General features: G+C 38.5%; 2 protein-coding genes across 3 annotated transcripts in view; one reads left to right on the forward strand and one right to left on the reverse strand.

The window, feature by feature from the left end:
• Positions 1-10,443, forward strand: part of PRX (periaxin) — a 46,226-nt gene extending 35,783 nt beyond the window's left edge. For both annotated transcript variants that reach the window (XM_072431683.1, XM_072431684.1), the window contains exon 7: positions 1,274-10,443. In XM_072431683.1, the coding sequence (XP_072287784.1) occupies positions 1,274-7,336 (6,063 nt within the window). In that variant the 3' untranslated portion in view covers positions 7,337-10,443. The remainder of the gene's footprint in view (positions 1-1,273) is intronic.
• A 3,532-nt stretch (positions 10,444-13,975) lies between these two features.
• NUMBL (NUMB like endocytic adaptor protein) overlaps positions 13,976-20,105 on the reverse strand; it is a 54,164-nt gene continuing 48,034 nt past the window's right edge. Inside the window, exon 10 of the mRNA XM_072429870.1 lies at positions 13,976-20,073. Coding sequence (XP_072285971.1) covers positions 19,370-20,073 — 704 coding nt within the window. The 3' untranslated portion in view covers positions 13,976-19,369. The remainder of the gene's footprint in view (positions 20,074-20,105) is intronic.

A 20,105-nucleotide genomic window follows, 5' to 3' on the forward strand; every position in this document is an offset into this window, starting at 1 on the left:
TTTCGGAAGTTGATCTTGGGTTTTTAGCCAAGCTACTAGATTTACCTGATAAAATTAGGTTTTTATTTCTTCCTATGCAGGGGTGTAGTCGTAAAAAAAGAAGAGGGGGCACGGCATGTGCCTGCTCCACTACACCCCTGCCTATGTGTCACTAAAAGGGGAAGAAACGTCCCCCAGAGTGACGTTATGATACCAGAACCCACCCACTCTCCCATTGCAGGTCTGGGCCTGCGATGGGAGAGTGGACAGGTTGTGTTCAGAGCCACAACCCACCCACCTCCCTGAGCTTGCAATTCCATACGGGATAAATGGTCCACGACTCTGGCCAGTGCGCCCCCCCCCAGCGGGGTCCTTCTCCTGACCCCAAAATAATTGTGAACATGCGTGCCCATTACCGAATAAAGTGAGGGCATGGCGTTTACACCCATGACCACCCCTCTACACCCCTGTTCCTAAAGTTTCACTGTAGCATGCAGCTCAGGTATATGCTACAGCATTTGCCCTCCCGTAAAACATATAGAATGCAAACCTAGGGAAGTGGCAACTGTAGCAATTTTTTTTTATCCCAACTGATCTTAAAAAGGGGGCGATATATCCCCCTACCAGAGACAGAAGAGCCAACCTAGAAGATGATCCAACAGCTCCAATAAACCCAAAAACTCTGAAATTCGTTTTGGGTATTGGTGTCCTTGAGGGTAACCTGCAGTTCCTGTTTTAACAAGGAAATGTTTTACTTCCGATTCATGTTATGTCCAAGAATTTTATATTACATTTGAAAAATTTAAATTCCATGTGTAAGAACACATTAAAGTTATCTATATTGTTTTTCGTATATGTCATTAAATAAATTCAGAGGTTTTAATTCAGGTAAATATGATTACTTGTATTTGAAACAGTTTGACATTTCCATACAGCTTGCAACATGGTAGGTTTGTTTTTACAATTAAATATAACTTTTTTTAAAATTACATTTCTTTTTTTTTTTTAAATAAAAATATTTAATTGTTTTACTGAAAATTAGACTGATGTTTATAGAGCAACTAGCTGAAGCTCAATTTGGACATGGGGCAATTGGAAGGAGGGGTCCACCTCCCCCCATCCCTGTTTTGTAAAGCTCTGTACAGCATTTCATTCATGGAAAGTGTCAAAGCAAGAGGCTACTGCTGTGTATTCTCTATGGAACATACAGAAAGCTCTACTTGTTTAAACTTAAGGTCTAAAAGTTTGAATTTAAAATACATGTTAAGTAGTATGTTTATTTATTTTTTTTTAGTCTGTGAAGAGCTTGACACCTGTAAAGAAGAAAAAAAAGAAGGTGGCAAGTCAAGTGAAGGACTCTGAAGTTTCAATGGAAGCTGTTAAAGGCTCTGATCTTTCTGTCGCCGATATGGACATTCCACCAGTAGATGTCGAGTTTTCCTTCCCCAGATTCTCCAAGCTACTGAAAACAAAAGGTGGTGCAGAAGGGGAAGCTGCACTTAAGACTACAGAGGTTTCCACAAAAATTACTACTGAAGAGCAAAGAGGCCTAAAAATGAAATTTCCACGATTTCGGCTAAAGGATACTGCTGAAAAAGTTTCAGTAGACGAACCAAAAGCAAAAGCTAAATCTGAGGTTGAAGTTAAAGAAAAAACTAAATTTGGGATATCTGTTCCTAAAATTAAAAAAACGAAAATAGATGTGGCCATATCAAAGTCAGATGTTGACGTGTCTATTCCAAAGGCTACAGCTGAAAGCAAAGAAGAATCAATCTTCAAGACACCTCAAGTAGAACTTGACATTCCTCTGCCTGCTATAAAAACTGAAACAGTAGATATTTCTGAAAAGGTTCAAATACCTGGACTGGGCACTATTGTTAAAATTCCAGATGTTGAGATCAAGGTTCCAACAACTAGTGTGGAACTGGAACCTCCAGAGGCTAAGCTCAGTATTGCCCAATTGCCAAAAGTTGGTATTTGTACTCCTCAAATTGACAAGGAGTCAGATGTTGCTATTCAGGTTGATGGAAGGCCCAAAACAGAAATTAAATTGCCATCTGTTGAAATAGCAGCACCTAAACTGGATGTCGACTTGAGCCTGCCAAAAGTTGAAGGTGCTGTAGAAGTTGAACCTCCTGAAACTACTAGCCATGGCTTTCAGATCAAATTGCCAAAATTTAGCATGTCTACAAAATCTCCAGAAACTGGTTTAAAAACAACACCACCACAAGTCAAAAAAGATATTGAGAAGAAAGTTTCTGAAGATAAGCTAAAAATGCCTTCTATAAAAACGCCACAAGTTGGGCTAAAGAGTAAGATTGAAGGAGATAGCCCTGATGGTCAACACAAAAGTGCCATAAAATTTCCATCTCTTGAAATATCAGTTCCAAAAGTGGATGTTGATGTAACTGTCCCTAAGCTGGAAACAGGGGACATTGCTGTTGAACCAGTAGACGTTCCAGATGTGACGTTAAAAATGCCAAAAATAAGCCCTCCTAGGGTACGTATGAAAGTCAAGGATGCTTATGCTGCAAGAGCCCATATGGGTGATGTGAAAGCAGACACAGAGGGTGCAGTTGAATTTCCTGATGTGACACTTCAAATGCCAAAACTAAGCTTACCTAAAGTGGGTTTAATAGGTGATAAGCAGGAGGTTCAGGCCGAAGAGGTAGTGGAGAAAGGTGAAGATGTAGAGTTTAAATTGAAAGGGTCTAAAATTAAATTGCCCAGCTTTGGAATTTTGTCATCCAAGGAGAAATTAGAGACTGAGGCTGCTGAAAAAACATCTATGGAATCGGAAGGGAAGCTAAAATTTCCCTCTGTTAAGTTGCCATCTGTGGATATTTCATTGCCGCAAGTCCAAGTCAGTGAGCCAAGTAAACTGGAAGTTACAGCTCCCACAGCTAAGGTAGATATTAAAGTTCCTGAGCTGGAAAGTCCAGACTTAAAAATGAAGATGCCCAAAGTCTCTTTACCCAAATTAGATATCTCAACAAAGCTTAGCAAAGCTGAGGCATCCCCTCCAAAAGTTGGAATCCACATTCCAAGCACTGATTCAAAAATAAAAGGTGATGTAACTATGAAAGAGAAACACATTATCCCTGAATTGGATATTTCTGTTCCCAAGATTAAACCTGCTGAACTTGGTGTAACGTTACCTAAATCTGATGCCCCTATTTCACTTGAAAAGACAAAAATTGCAATGAAACTTCCAAAAGTGGAGTCTGATGCAATAGCATTTGATGGGAAAATGGGAGACTCAAAAATTGGTCTTCCCTCCATTAAAATGCCTGCTCTGGAGATAGATGCCCCAAGTCTTCAAGTTGACCTAAACCTTCCAAAAATGAAGATTGATGAAACTGAGATCGTTAGTGATGAAACTGAGGCTAAATTTCAAATGCCTAGGCTAAACCTTCCTAAATTAAGTGAGGTAGCCAAAGATATGGCTGTGGAACTTGATGTTCCAAAGATCACAGGAGATTTGTCTTTACCACATGTTACTGTGGACACAAAGCAACCTGATCTAGATATAGATAAAGGTGTAAAAATGAGTTTACCTAAAGTTGAGATCGGTTTAGGCAAAGCTGCAGACCTTGAAGTTGGTGGAATTGAGCTCAAGGAAAAAGTTGACGTCAAGCCCTCTAAAGTAAAAATAGAGAAGCCTGATGTTGAAGATATAGGAGCCAAAATTAAGTTGCCATCAGTAAAACTTCCTTCTGTTGAAATCACCACACCCAGTATTCCTGATGTAGACATTGACAAAGGTAAACCAAAGGTTGCTGTGAAGGTATCAAGTAAAGAGGATTTAGCAGCAGATGTTTCCACTGAGGCTGAAGCTAGATGGAAAGCTCCAAAGTTTTCTCTTCGTAAATTTGGTATTTCAGGTTCCAAAGCAAAAAAAGCTGGTGAAGCAGACATATTGCACACAGAGAAGGATACAGATGCTGCAGTCAAAGGACCAAAGTTAAAAATGCCTAAATTTGGTATAGTTTTCCCAAAAGCAAAGCAGGATCTTGAAAGTGGAGTCATAAAAACTAGTAAAGAGAAAGTAGAGTCCTTTGATGGTCAAATAGAACTATCCACTGATGAGAAATTGAAGCTTCCAAAAGTAGAACTGCCTGCTATTGACATCTCTGCTCCAAAAATGGAAGTGGACATTGCAGTTCCAAAAGCTGAAGTATCGCAAATCTCAGACAAGCCACCTGAAATAAATATTGAGGTTCCAGATGTAAAGCTGAACCTTCCAAAATTTTCTTTGCCAAAATTTGGAAGGGACAAAGGAACTGATGAAGACTCAGATTCAGAAAAAGTAAAAGTTGCAGCCAAAGTCTCTTCATCTAAAAAAACAAAGACTCTTGAGGCATGTGCTGAAGGTAGCATTGAGGCTAAAGGAAAAGGCAAAGAATTAAAAATGAAAATGCCAACGATCAAGATGCCTTCATTTGGATTATCAAAGAAAGATTCTGATGTCACTGAAGCAAAAATGGAACTCAAATCACCTGAAGATAAAACTAAAAAAGCAAAAGTAGAAACAAAAGTTATTAAGGATGCAGAAGAAAAAATGCCTTTTATTAAAATGCCTACATTTAAAATGTCCACTCCAAAAGTGGAAGCACCTAAAGCTGATGTTTCACTAAAAGGTTCAAAAGAAGAACTTCACCTGCCAGATATTCATGTGAAGGTACCCCAAGTAGCATTGCCTTCTTTTGGTATAAAAAGTGATCAAGCAGAAGTCACCCTTTCAAAGACAGAGACATCGATATCACAAAAACTGGAAAACTTAGAGGCTCAGCTCAGTGAAAAGGTGAAGATTCCCCCTCTGGAGATCTCTGCTCCATCAGATGTTCCTTCTTTGCAAATATCTGTCCCTTGTGGTAAACCAGATATTTGTGCCTCCTTACCAAAAGCAGAAGTGGATGTTTCTGATGCAGATATTAAGAGATATGAAGGTGACTTAAAAATACCCAAAATACCATCCATTGATTTCACTTTGCCAGATCTAGAATTGGACATGAGATTACCCAAACCAAGTGTGGACACCTCTTTAGAACATGAAGCTAGGCTTAGCATGGAAAAGTCAACTGCAAAATTAACAATGCCAAAGATTGAACTGTCAAAGTTTGGGGAGACAGAGGCCAAAGATGACACCAGCATTAAAACATCTAAAATTAAAATGCCACATGTTGACATTTCACTTCCCAAAGTCAAATTAGATGAAGAAGATATACCGTTTATTGAAAGTGAACTAAAAATGCATGGTTCAAGTTTTGAAACAAAATCTACTGAAGCAACATTTACTTTGCCTTCTGTAGAATTGCCAAAAATGTCTACTCCCAAAATAAGGTCTCCAGAACTTGAGCTGGATATCAACCTAAAAGAAGATGATATAAAAAGTGGGGATACATTTAAGACAACAAAGGCAGATATAAAGGTTTCTGAAGGTGAGAAACATGATCTGAAACTCAAAATGCCAAAAATCCAGCTACCTAGATTTGGGAGTCCAAGTGCTAGTGTACAAGAAGTAGATGCTAAGGCTTACAAACAAGAGGATGGTTCTGAATCAGGGATTATAGGATTTAAACTTAAAATGCCTAAGCTCCAGGTAGGATCTCTTAAGGGAAAAGGAGATGAAGAGAAAGAAGGTGACCATAAAGTGTTAAAGAAAGGTGATTTAAAAGCTTCTGATCTTGAAGACTCTGAAAATGGACGGCTGTTCAAAATCAAGATGCCTTCATTTGGAATTACTAAGGACAGTGCAGATGCTGCTACTGAGCCACTGCATCCATCTGAAGAAGGTACAAAGTTTAAAATGCCAAAAATATCTCTGCCTGATGTTGGATTTGCAGGAGGTGATGGTGAGGCAATGTTGTCTTTAGAAGGTGGTCAAGCCAGTACTATGGACAAAATAAAAAGCACCACATCATCAAGCATTGAGAATTTAGAAATAGACGTGGGTCTAAAAATGCCAAAAATCAAGATGCCAACCATTGGATTATCTGGAAGAAAGGGAGATGATGAAATGAAGATGACTCTTGAAGAGTCAGAGGCAAAGAAGTCTTTCCTTAAGATGCCAGATGTGGAAATTTCTGCTCCAAAGATTAAGGCACATGGGGAATATGAAGTGGATAGTGCAAAACTAGACATAGAAGGAGGTGACTCTTCAAAGAAAAGCAGTAAAATCAAAGAGGAGCACAAACTTCATGGCACCATGGAAAATGATACTGAAAAGAAACTTAAAGTGAAACTACCCAAGGTTGCTGTCAGTCTACCTAAAGCCGATGTGGAACTTTCTGCACCCAAACTAAAGTCAGATACAAATCATGGTGACATAGCTTTGAAAACTATGGGCCACAAAGAAGATCATGAGGGAAAGAAAGCCAAAAAGACTTTCTCTCTTGGAAAAGTCAAGGATAAAACTACAGACCTAGTAACATCTGATGTGGATACTAGTCTGGAAGTTGAAGGACCAGACTTGAAGATAAAGTTACCAAAGATAAAAATGAAACCTTCCTTTAGTCGGTCACGAGGAAAGGGGAAAGGGACAGACGTTAATGGACACCCTGAGGTTGCAGATACTGATATAAGTGGTGATGGCTCAGGGAAATCTTCAAAGATTAAGTTTCCCAAGTTAGGGTTTTCTTCCTCAAAGACTGGCGAGCTAAGTGTAAATGGAACTGGTTCTTCTGGCCACCTGAATGGTGAGAATGAGCTATCTATCCAAAATGGATCACAGGATGGTGCATTAAAAGTTGGAAAACTTAAGTTTCCTAAACTGGAATTTTCTTCACCATACAAAGGCAAAGAAATAGACTCTGAAATGAATCTTAAGTTGGTGAAGAAGGAAGAACAGGATTCTAAAGAAGAAGCAGACAGCTCCTTTACTGGAAAATTTAAATCTCCAAAGATAGCCTTCTCTGGGTTCAAGAAAAAAGATAAGGGTGAGTATACAACTGCAACAGAAAATGTTGGAGAGGGAGACTCAAAATCAGGAAGGGGTCGTATCTCACTTGGATTCCTATCAAGCAAATCCAAGGGGGAGTACACAGTAGACAATACCAGCGTAGAGGAAGACACAGAGGGGAGCACCAGCAAAGACAAATCAGCTAAATATAAGATACCTAAATTATCTTTGAGGACCAAGGCAGGGACAGAAGTGGACAATTCTAAAGAGACAGAAAAACACTCAGAAGAAGGTTCTCAAGAAAGTTTCAAGATTAGCCTGCCGCAAGTGAGCTTTACCACCCATCAGGAAGAACAGATTACCAAGGAGGAAGAGACTACTCTGGGCTTTTTGAAAGTTACAACGACAAAACAGATCAAGACAGAGACTGTAACAGAAAAGACATTGGCCATATAAGACAATCAGGACTTTTTGTTTTTGCCAAACACTTGACATAACAACAGTACATAATGGTTGCAGGCCTCATGTTTCCAAGGTAATCTCTCCACTCTAACCCCTACTGCAGCTCTGTACCAAAAACCACTATGATGGTGATCTTTTTGGTTTGTTCCTGTAATTGATTAGCTTTACTCAAACAATAACAATAATGTGCCTTACAGGAAAAACATCAGAAATATATGGTGTTGGTGTCATATATTATGGGTTGAGAGTTCTCTCCCTTTAGTACATGCAGTGGTTAGTAGTATTGTAGAAAACATTTCTATTTGAAATTTGGCATTAGTATCAAAAACGCCAAGTTAAATGTGACAATGTTAGAATTTTGTTACCAGAACTGGAATTACTACCCTCCTTTTTTTGTTCTTGTTACTGGTCCAAGTCTCATAATTGTTCCATGAAATTTACTGGTGTCAGTTTGTTTTCAATATCTGAAGGGTAGTAACTTAGATAATATGGGGCAAATGACTGAATTCGTCTTGCTGTTTGGTGTTTGACTGTAGGACAGTCATTCAATTTACCTTTTTTTGGTTGTATAACACCAGAGATGGCTAATAAAAGAACTGCAAGCAGAAAGGTTATGAGACAAAAGGGTGCTACAAATTAAAGAGACACCATAAATAGAAGCATCTCGTTTAATACTTGCTTTCCAGTACTATTGTTTTGCCATCTTAGGTCACGATATGCACAGACATATGTTGAAACCCATCCAGATCACTGCGTTAGTTGTTTCCAGTGAAGGTCAGTCTATAACAACAATTCACAACAATTTTCTAACTTTATGGACCATAAAGACATCATTTGGTATGTTGCCTGGTCAATAAAGACATGGTTTTATAAGTTTGGAAACTTTTGTTCAACACCAGAACCTGAACTTAAAATACTCTTTTGGCTTGATGGGCACAAATTCTCATGCAAACACTCCAAAATCTCGTGGAAAGCCAACCCAGAAAAGAGTAAGCGGTTATATCCTCAAGGGGTGAGCCAAAGTGATGTCCAACAAGCTCTTATAAATATAATAGTCAGGTGTCCAAACAGCCTTTATACTGTTAATCTTATTTATATATAGTATATATTATATATAAATATACAGAAGACGGGATCATCATCAGCACATATGAGGCCCCTGTCTGGAGCATATGTATACATATGTATTTTTCAATGAAAACATAAAAATTGTTCTATTGATGGATTTGTTGTTCAGCTATTCCTCTGTTTACTTGTCTCCAGTATAGGAGAGAGTCATTTTGAGATTGTGGTCTCAATTTATTAGAGATTTAGAACAAAATGGCTGAACGAAGTGCCATGTGATTGTACCATCAGTGAAATGTAGGAACTAGAAGAGGACACAGAAAATGGCTTCTTCTAGCACAATCATCTCATAGCATAAGCTTGATAGAGCTATCCATCCTTCCAAAGTTTATGTAAAGCTGAAAAGAAAGTTGGGCCTTAAGATTTAATTTTCCAAATCATGAGTCATTTTTTTTGAACCAATTAAACATATTAACATCATCTGCTCATCATCTACATAAAATTACAAATTTACATAAACCTCCTTGACAAACTTGCTCTGTATATAATGGCATATTTGTTTTTATTGTTGGACTTAAGCTCCATGGCTTATATCATTTGCTGAGTCAACACAAAAGCCAACAGTTGACTAATGCATATTCTAATTCTTGTGTCTAAGTTCATTTAAAAGAGTGTTTTCTTTTTTTGTCAACAATGGAGCAAGAACAAAAATGGAGTAAGAATAGAACTTTAGCCAGCTAGGAGAGGAATCCTATGAACGGGAATTCTAGTAGTTACAGATTGTTCGGAGCAAACATATAGTGACTCTCTGAGAAGTGTCAGACCTTTGTATAATTTAAAGCTGAACTCCAGGCAAACAGATAACAACAGCTTGTAAATACATATATAGGAGTTGATTTATCTGGCAAATGATATCTTTCTGTCCACACAGTCCTGAGATTTACACAACCTGATGACGGCCAGATTTTTTTTGATGGTTATAGAGAAAAAGAATAAAAACTAATTGATATGGGCATCCCTGTGTTCTCTCCCTTTGTTATCTTGCTTCTTGTCAGTACATGTGCATGCAGGATACATGATTGGCTCCGACACATGATATGTCTCAGCATACCTCCTAATTTTTTAAAGCTGAGAAAATAGAACACCTTTTGTTAGGAATAATTACCTTAAATGACAAATTCCGAACACACCCCACCGTTATGTAAATTATACGAAATGAATGCATGAATGCATACCATTGATTGGCTAAACCCATATTTGCTTTTTTAATACTTAATAGTAACATGCTATCTTTTCCAAGTTGGATAGAAAGGTATGTGAAGTATAAACCCTTCTGTCACTTTTTTTCTGTTTTAATTTTACATTTTAATATATCAGACCACATGAAGAGAAAAGGAACAGATGGATCTATTTAAAAAAAGAGGATCGGTTTTTCCAAATGCAGAATAGTTGGGATCTATGATCTGAGTACTGCTGTACATTAAATGAGGCCAATATAAATGCATGTAATTTTCTTTTCAATAAGTACATTTATTGCCATTATCTTTTTTTTCTATCTGCCTGGAATTCAGCTTTAAAATTTCTTAATAACATCACTTCCTGCCAAGTTGCCCAGAAACTAAACGCCCAATTTATTCCTGCATTACCGTTGGGCGTGTATACCTCAGTTGGTTTTCTAGGAGAGACATGAGATGACCTAGGTCTACCGTAACCACCATAGACTGTCAGAGACAGCTGCATGCGGAAAACACATTGGTTTTCTTGTTATTTGGCGGTTAGAGTGAGATTTTAGCACGTTTGGGAGTTTATGGCCCTGCAGACTGATGTGACATTTGTGTTATCTATAATAGCATTCGTCATTCTATGTAAACATACTTGTGAAAATCTAGAGGCTACTATAAGGTGTATAATGTCTTTTTTTGTATTACCATTACTGTTAATTATTAAAAAATAAATAAAAGTGACTTTATATTTGAAGTGAAAACAACCTATTGTTTTGTAAAGTACCAACTAACCCTCCTTCTGCTATGGACTTATTTTTTAAGTGGCGTTTTGACATAGTAATCAAATCTTTAATCAAAACGTTTAATAAACTTTTCACTGAAAAAACCATGAGTGGGGTGTGCCTATGTATGTGCTGTATTTTCCAACTTGGAGTGGACTTTCAAGCTCGTTGTCTTTTAGAAGAATGTCTTCGGAGAACCAGCCGTGGTGGTGCTCAGGAAAAAAATCTGTATTTTCAGACTTGCAGTGAAAAAACAAATGACTAGCTTCCCAGGTGCAAAGCAAACTACTACTATGCCTCCAGGATTGAAAAACGGCACCACAGATCGATGCATTTGCACGCGTTGCCCTTGTGTTTACACTGGCGGAAAAGCAACATATCTCTTCCAGGAACCCGTGCCCAAAACATACCCCAGTGCAACACAAATGAAACTGTGTGCAGTTGCTTGCAGAAAGTGGTTCCCAACCTCTTACATAGAGTTGAATAACGCAGTTCCTGTTGGTGAGAATATGGACCATACTTGTCCAATGGGCCTGATTTATTAATCCAGCAAACCTGAAATGGATTTCTTAACATAACATTGCTGAATCACCCAGGTTTACCCATGATAGTCTATCTTCTCCAGTTTTGGAGGGTTTTGATAAATAGGGCCCAATGTGTGTTAAAACAGCTTTTGGTATTCTATATCATTCGATTATGTGGTAGGGTAACAATGCAGGGGAGGAATTGGGAAATAGGAGAAGTGTTGTCACCCTATAAGAGGAAGGAACTAAATACGTATTATTTTATTTAAAGCTAGAGATATAACATTTATTATTTCTATAATGTGTTAGGGTTTATATGAGGCGATTATTGTGTCTAAAGTATAGTTTTAAGACTGTAAAAACTAAATAAATGTTGTTAGATCTATATTTCCAGGCACATATAAGTGAGTATATATGTGTTTTGTTATGTCACACAACCTGCAGGAGCATTTTGGGTGCCAGCATCGATAATCTTTTTTTTACTTTAGCTAAAAATAATGCCGACAATTGGCCCCACAAGCACCCAACCATAAAGTCATGTGACCTGGAATTTTCATACCACAGTCTCTGGTTCTGGCCCATAATTAATATGAATATACAGTTCTTCTTGTCTTGCTACTCTAATGCCCAGGTAATTGTTTAGGGCAGACAGATGTTTTTAGTGGTGCATCCGAAAATTTAGTTGAGAGCTATCTGATACAATTGCATTTCATGGTTGGACTCACTGGCTCTGTTACAAACTATCTTTGAAGCCTATTAAATGCCCCACGTTTTTTGTATTATATGGCACCTCCCTGTATTATAATTATTATTATTAATATTATTAATAATAATAAACAAGATTTATATAGCACCAACATATTATGCAGTGCTGTAAATTAAATAGGGGTTGCAAATGTCAGACAGATACAGACAGTGACACAGGAGGAGGAAAGGACCCTGCCCAGAAGAGCTTACAATCTAGGAGGGGAGATATGTAGTGGTGGGAAGTAGTAAGGTTTAGAAAGAGATGGCTTGGCAAGTTTGAAAGTGATTGCTCTTTTAAATGAGCAGAAAGTAGGAGCAAGCCGAATAGGATGAGGAAGACCATTCCAGAGAGTCAGGGCGGCTCTAGAAAAGTCTTACAGTCATGCATGTGATGAGGTTATAAGTGAGGAAGTCATTAGTAGGTCATTGGAGGAATGAAGAGAGCAGCTAGGAGAATACTCTTCTACCAGCTCAAAAAGGTAGGTTGGATAAGGCCTGTATAAGGCATGGTAAATACCGAAAGCTGCTTAACATCCCCTTAAATATCGGACATGTCTACAGTATATGGGTAAAAGGGGAACTAAAGTTCCCCTGTAAAATTTATGAACAGGCCTTGTGCCTTCTGCAATAAGCATTCTTACCTGCTCCATTGCTCCATCGAATTGTCAAACTTGCTGAGCTGGTTGGTTGCCAGCAATGCCAGCTTCCTCTGTGGTAGATGGGAGTGAATGAACATGTCCGTGCAGAGGTTATGTCATCCCAGCCCAGCCAATCAAGGTCAAGAAACAAAGATAGGAAAAGAAGATGGTGGCGCACTCTGACGAAACTGAGACAGGTAGGAATAGCGGGGTTTTGTTCAGTTTTAATTAGTAAGGGCCGTTTCATACCTACTGTGAAATGCAGCAGTATGTCATAGGCTCAGTTGCATTCCCAACTGCTCCTATTCAAATATATGAGAATAGTTGGTAACCAGTTGTGGGCCGAGGCAAAAGTAACAAGGCACATTGGCTGTGTGCCTGCTTTTGAAAGACCTGTACAACTGCAGCTTCATCTGCCTGCAAATAGGTATAAAATGGGACATATTTAGATTTTGTCAGCGTTTGATTCACCTTCATCTATCTTCAGTCAAAGAGGTCAACATTACAGAATTTAATCAATTGTGTGCAGAAAAAAAGTATTTTTTTTTTCCTTTCACATAATTGGACATTCTTTCCAATGTATATTTTCACCTAGCTTCACCCCTTTCATTACCATAAATGAAAATTCACTTTGCACAGTAACTATGTTTTACTCCTTTAGTAACTTAGCCATGGTGTCTTCCCTGTACACTGTTCATATACCAGAAGTGAGCCTCTACTGCAGCATCTTTTACAAAAGATAATCCCTAAACAATGTATTAGGGTATCCACTGGGTTACAATACAGTATTAAAATACCATGTGAGATGTATTAAAAATGATATGAAGCAAGGCAAGTATAGTATTGCAATTAAATGCATTTTATTTTCCAAATCTTTTAATATAGTTTAAATGTACTTAATTTAATCGATTGTTCCCCTGCTTTGCATCCATTACAATACACTATTATCAGCAATTTATGCTTCTTGGGTAAATTTTTACTGACACCAAGGATCTTTTTGACTTTCTGTAAAGGTGATATTCGTCACACTGGCCAGCAATGTAAGTAGCATTCTTCCCACTGACCTCCATGCTAATGTACTCTAAGCTGTGGAAATAGTAGGTATAGTCAGGGGTTCCCTGAAGACCTGAAAATTATTTCAAGGGTTCCTCTATGTTAAAAATATCAACAAACAGCAGTCTAGGGAAAATGATCGCTGAAGGATCCTACCTGGCGGCCTATGACATAGGCATGTTTAATTGGTTTGGCAATTGATTGCTACTTATAGTGATAATATGCTAGAAATTAAGTTTAGCTCAAGCCAGATCAGTTGGCTACCAGCAACTGGAACAATTTGATTTGGCATCCACTACCAGCCTTGGGATGGTAAACTTTCTGCTGGGCATGTTGAAAGTGAAGTACATTGCTGCAGACTGTGCTTATTGGCCTGTAGACTTGAACAGAATCACGCAGTTGAGGGCAACAATGTTGTATCTGCATGGAAATACAAGGCACGGTTGTCACCTTGTGACTTAGTAGAGAAATGGAACTTCTGCTTTAATTAGGAGAAATATCCAACAGGTTATTCCATATTTTTATACTACTTAAGTCTTTGTAGTAAAAGATCATGTATGGGTTCAAAACAAAAACTTTGAAATAAAGATTCATGCACAGATTCTAAAGGAGTTCACTGAATTTATTTACTTTTTCACAATGTTATAATACAAATACAGAAGGTCTTTACATATAAAATCTTGGAAGTCAGGATTGGCTGTTCAGATTTTTTTTCTAGACTGACAAACTGGAGGACAGGAAGAAAGAAAAAGACTATTTATTCTTTATATAAACTCATCAGACTTTATAAAAGGTCATTTAGAAAGGCAGATGGAGTCCATTTTTGAGTGGCAGTGTCATTATTCAGTAATAATCACCAGTCAGGTTCTGTTTGTGGCAGTGATTGAATGAGCTTCCACCTGCACAAGTAACAACCAGGTTGTGTATTGATGGCAATGATTACCCAACCTCCACCTGTGACAGTAATAGGCAGTCAGATCGAATGGCTGAGACTGCGCTCTATAACGGTAGCTAAAACACAAGCTGTTCCTTATATGAAAGAGCCAATTGTATTTCTCACCACAAGGACCCTACACATCTTGGCAAAACTTAAATTTGAAATAATGTGTGTTCCTTTGGGAAATCAATTTCCTCTTGTCTTCATTTTCCCAAGAACAAAATGCCTGCTGTTTATTTCAATGACTTTTCTGGCCTAGCCGATGAGGAAGTTACAGGATTACAGTCAGCAGTTTGCAGAAAAGTTGCCTTTGTGCAACCTTGAAAGGAAAAGTAGATTTTCATAAAGTACAACATGCTTTTCATTTTATTCAGCCAAGACATAGGATGTGCATGTGCCTGGAGACCAGGTTGTTACTGTTGATTGTCAGAATTAAAATGTGGTAAAACAGTGCATTGTACACTGATTATCTTTTAAAAAAGTCCCACCTTTTTTGATCATTAATATGATTGGCTATCCACTCCATGGACTGATGATATCACATTCCTCTACCCAGCAGAAAATAAAAAACTTGCCTTGGATCTGCCTGGGACATGGGAGAATGATTGTTTGATGCTATTATAAGAGTATTACATACTATCTTTTTACCCGGTGACATAAGCACCAACTTTGCATCATGGCTGGCCATATGACCTTCCATTGGGTATTTCATGGCTGCTCTAATGGAATATTAGAAGTGCAAGGATTTTCTGCATGAGATTGGAGGTGGGATTCAAAGAAACTTTGCATGGGCATCTCTTTAAAGAGATATTTTGCAGCAAACCTCAATGCACAAACAAAGTTTACACCGCACACATTTTGCTTTCAATGTGTTTTCTACTTTTATTTAGGTTAAGTTCTGGCAATGACAGTGTGGGGTCCTTACCGCTTCCTCATGCCACTGAACTGCTGCTTTGGTAGAGATGATGGTTTTAGCTTCTACCCATTGCCACCCTATTAAAAAGAATGGAGGCAGCAATTAGCTGCTCAGTACCGGCAAATCTACAAATCCTGGTTCATTAACAATAAGCACCGTGGCACAGGCAGCCATCAGGAGCCACGCTGAAACATTTGTTACCACTGCAGGTCTGAACCAGAAAAGGATAGCTATGGATATATGTATGGCCAACATTACTAACAAGATGAATATGCAAATTGTCTGGGTGTCATGTTGAACCTACTGTCTGTATCAATGGCCTAAAACAATTATGCAGATCCATTCTGCATATATTCTGACTTCTCTGGTTGCATGCTTGTCCATTTGGCAATACATTTCCTTTAACCTGTCAAAAATGATTTTTTTTTCATTTATGTGAAGGGCAAACCTCTGACCAAAGAAAAAAATGTTTTACATCTCCTCATTAGCTCCTTCATAAGAGGTAACATATCTTATGTATAAAACATATTGTAACACCCGAATACCTACACGCTCTTTTTTTATATGTAAATACAAGTTATATGATGTATATGTGGATTCTTTACACTCATAGACACATGTTCTGAATATAATCTATAATGAAGATAATTTACACTTTTTAACAGACACCTGAGTCAAGTTTTCTGGATATGTACACATACAGATGTATGTTTATATACACATTATATACGGATATAGTTTAGAGATATAGGTTCTTTGTGGCTAAGGTCAGCCATTGTTCAGTCTCTGCTGTCTGGAGGAAATATGGTCATAATGGACAGAAAACATTGCACTGTCGATGATCGTCATATATTGGATGTTCACAATTCAACAAACCGGAGGAAAGTCATTAGAAACTGAATGTGGACATTAGCCGAAGACAAACATGATATATACATAAAACTATGGAATAAAAGTTCCATCAATCTCCAGCAAATGGCAAAGTATGAAGAGGAGTTTTTCATTTTTGCTCCAACGGTAGAGATGCTCAGCTGTGGTCTTTCAGACATTCATTTCATCGGATTTTATAATGAAAGGGAAACATGTCATGGGAGAAACAAGGAAATGCTCGCTGCCTGGTTGTCAAGATGACCCTCATTGAACCACTGGCCTGGGGCAACTATGCAGAAAAGGGGTTCTGATTTAATTCTAACTTGGCATACTACATACTTGTTCCAGGTCAGGAAATCCATAGGCATTTATGCCAGAGAATCTACATATCAGCCAGGTTACCAGCATTTGCAGCAATGGCTACTCACATAACACTCTTGTGGTAGGTTTGCTTTATTGTCCTGACCTGACTTTTAAATCCTTTGTCCACAGTAAACAACAGCAAGTCTCATAATTACAAGGATATATACCAGTACATTTTAGAGAGGATCAAGATGTATATGTTTACAGATCCATGTTGGCAGCTTTGTACAAAAAAAATGTAAGAGAACATCTACCAAGTCTGTTTTTTTCATTTTGGCAATCTAAGCCTGTAAAGTCTCTGCATGTCTTTGTTGAAGCCCCCCGATGCACCCTTTAGCTACAATCTGAGTAAAGGGAGTGCTGGTTGTAGCCTAAAGCTTTTAGCACTACTTGAATTTTGCTAAAACCTTGTTCTAAGCTACAACCAACACCCCCATCAAGAAAGCCACTAGAAGCTTGTTACATGCTTGTAAATAAAAAATTAGGGGGCCTGTCACCCAAAGAACCTAGACTGGAAACAGGTGGAACACCATCCCACGAACCAACATATCAGAAAGGTGAAGCGGACAGCAGTCTTGAGTTTAAACCTAAATTATGTATTTGGTTTTAGTTCACTTTAATGTATTGCATTCTGTAAATAGATCACCAATCAATCTTGCAGCATGTTTGGCTGCAATAAGAGGGACAAATTTCACCCAACCCTTCCTATGTTAGTTCTGGGTAGTGATATTACTAGATAATGAGGTATTGAAGGCAGGATATGTATGATAGCCACAGAGCATGCACCCTTAAGAGCCAGTTTCGAAATAGGAGATGCCATGGATCTACCTTCACGGGTTACCTTTAAGGTAGACATATACACTGCCGTTTTCTGACTGCAATGATTTCACACCACAGTGCTTTTTCAATCATTGACCTGGAATAGGTAAGCAGGCCAAGAAAGTTGGCCTTTATCTACATACTTGTTCTAGGTCAACAATTCAAAAAATTCAAGCCAGAAAATTGGTATCAAAGTGGTCAGCTGTGAAAGTCGCCAAGTTTCACCAAGAAATGCTTTTATATGAATAGGACTTATAGTGTCATCTAAATCTTTGAAAGGCCCCAGTAATGCCGAGTAACGTTGGCTACATTAAACATTCAATACATGGTTCTGAAAAAAGGGAATATGACTGGACTCCTATTCAATATGACATGCAGACTAATTTAAAGCCCAACCCCAGGCAGACAGAAAAGACAATTATTGCATCATATTATATATATATATATATATATATATATATATATATACACACATACATACATACATATACACACACACTCAAATATATATAAATTATAGGATGCAAAAGAAATGTCTCTGATTTTAATTTCTTGCAATTCCCTGTACAGCAGAGCTAAAAAGGTAAGGGAGAGGCAGCACAAGCAGTCAGATGTGTAAACAAAGGAGAATGCTAGCGAGAATAGTGTGACAGAGAGAAAACCTCATCAGCCTGCTGTCTTTCCTTTTACTGCCCAATCACATGCTGGGGAAGGAAAAAGACATCAAAATGTCATTTAACTATAACATAGAAATTCAGGTCTCCATCCTTGAAAAAAAACATGGTTGAGCTGTGCTTTGTAAATCTTAGAACTGAATAGACAGAAATACTAATCTTTTGGTAGATAAAAAGCTCCCTTATATGTATTCTGTCTCTGTGTGTAAACCTGTTTGCCTGGAGTTCAGCTTTAAATATCACGGGATTGTGGGAAGCCATGGGTCAGGTTCTATTACAAGTCTTGGACCTTTGGTAAATGAGTTCTGCTGCAGCTGTAACCCACAACTGCCAAGACCTAGTTCTTACCTTCTTAATAATGCCTGGCTAAAAAAGATCTTTAGATATCACCGCAGGACAGAACATCTGAATGAACAAACAGTGAAGCTCACCTGTGCCCAGATACCACCTGAACCTCTGACATTCCTTGTGAAAGACACTTTTCTCCTATCAATAGGCCACTGACTGAGTTTTCCAGGGTATACCCTTATTTGGTCAATTTACAGGTTAACAAAAAACAAAATTAAGAAAAAAAAATATATATATTAAATATGAAAAACATTTGGCATTTAAGTTACAATGGTAAAAACATAAAACTACAAAATAGTAAGATGGTCACCCTAAGCATAACCCCTTTTTATGCCATAAGTTTTGTCCAATGGCAGTGAGAGAGTAACCTTGAGATATAACAGAACTTGGCACATAAAAAATGAGATGTAATGCTAAAGTGTTCTTCTACCAACAGGTGGCAATGAGCGGAGGCATGGTTGTTGCGAGAGGTATCATTTGGATGAAACCCACTATAAATACAAATAAATAAAAGAAAAATGCTGATACCCTGGATAAATAACCAAAATAGCACCACATAGACAAACTAATACAAAGGAACAAGGGGTGGGTCTAATGTGGTGTCAAATATTGCATGTATACATGAGACATCTGCGCCATCTTCATCACAACCTTATCAGACCTTCACGTCACTTACTTCGAGCCACTGCCTTACCTACCAAACTCTCTTGCAAAGACAACCTAATATAACTTTCTCTTTATCTGTACAATCTTTGTCACTTTTGTACATTGTTCCCACCAAAACATCGTCCTGGAATAATTCACTTTCTGTATCCGACAAAACAGTCCTCAGCACCCTCCTATAATGAAATGCTGATAATAAGATAGCATATAACCCTATTGTTTATATCCATCAGTACAGATGTCGTCATTGGGGTCACAATCTCCAGGTATACCCACCCACCAATTTGGGATCTGGAACCTTTAAGGCTTGGTCATATGGCTCTATATGGGATACTACTGGCTGATTATTTACTGGTGGTTGTTCCTGAACAAGGTCTGAGTGAATATTAGGGCAAGATACATTGGCTACAACTCTATCTGAAAAGTCTTCTGCAGTTCGTTGGAGAAAGGGTTGGCCATGCGTTGTTGAGACTTGGACTCCAATGCTGCCCACTGAGCTTCAAACTGGTCCACTTCTTGTGCGGTGGAGGCCAGTCTTAGTTGGCTGGGATCTGGGGGCCAAGTGCCATTGGCAGGGTTGTTTGACTTTGGTCCAGACTGGTGAGGCTGGGTTGGGGCAGGGTTGTGGACACTTGTGGTTGTAGAGTGCATTATGCTGTGAGGAAAAGGGTTAGTTTTGTTTGCCAGGTTGGAGGACGGTACTTGGGTAGCAGAGCAGAAAACATTGGCCACCATCTGGGAAGGGGTGATGCCAACCACCGGGACACTTGGTGTAGGGTACGATATGCTGTTGGCCATAGGTGGGACATAACCACCCACTGGAACATAGGCAGGCTGCATATGAGGTGCAATAAACATACCAACAGGTGCTGGAGTGGCATCAAATGAAACAGGATAAGCCTGTATTGCAGCTGGTACTGCCATTGATACAGCCACCATAGGCTGTTGTAAGGGCTCTTGATGTTGTTGTTGCTGCTGTTGGGCTTTGGCTGCCTTTGCTACCTCTTCAAGCCAGCGTTCTGCTTCAGATGGTGTACGACGATGACCCATCTGGCCGTTGGAAGGAGTTGAGTTGGTGGTCAATGCCTGATCTGGCCACACTGGAACATCTACAAGAAACAAGAGAAATCATAAATTAACA

This window comes from Pyxicephalus adspersus, chromosome Z (genome assembly GCF_032062135.1).
Source record: "Pyxicephalus adspersus chromosome Z, UCB_Pads_2.0, whole genome shotgun sequence".
NCBI classification, from domain to species: domain Eukaryota; kingdom Metazoa; phylum Chordata; class Amphibia; order Anura; family Pyxicephalidae; genus Pyxicephalus; species Pyxicephalus adspersus.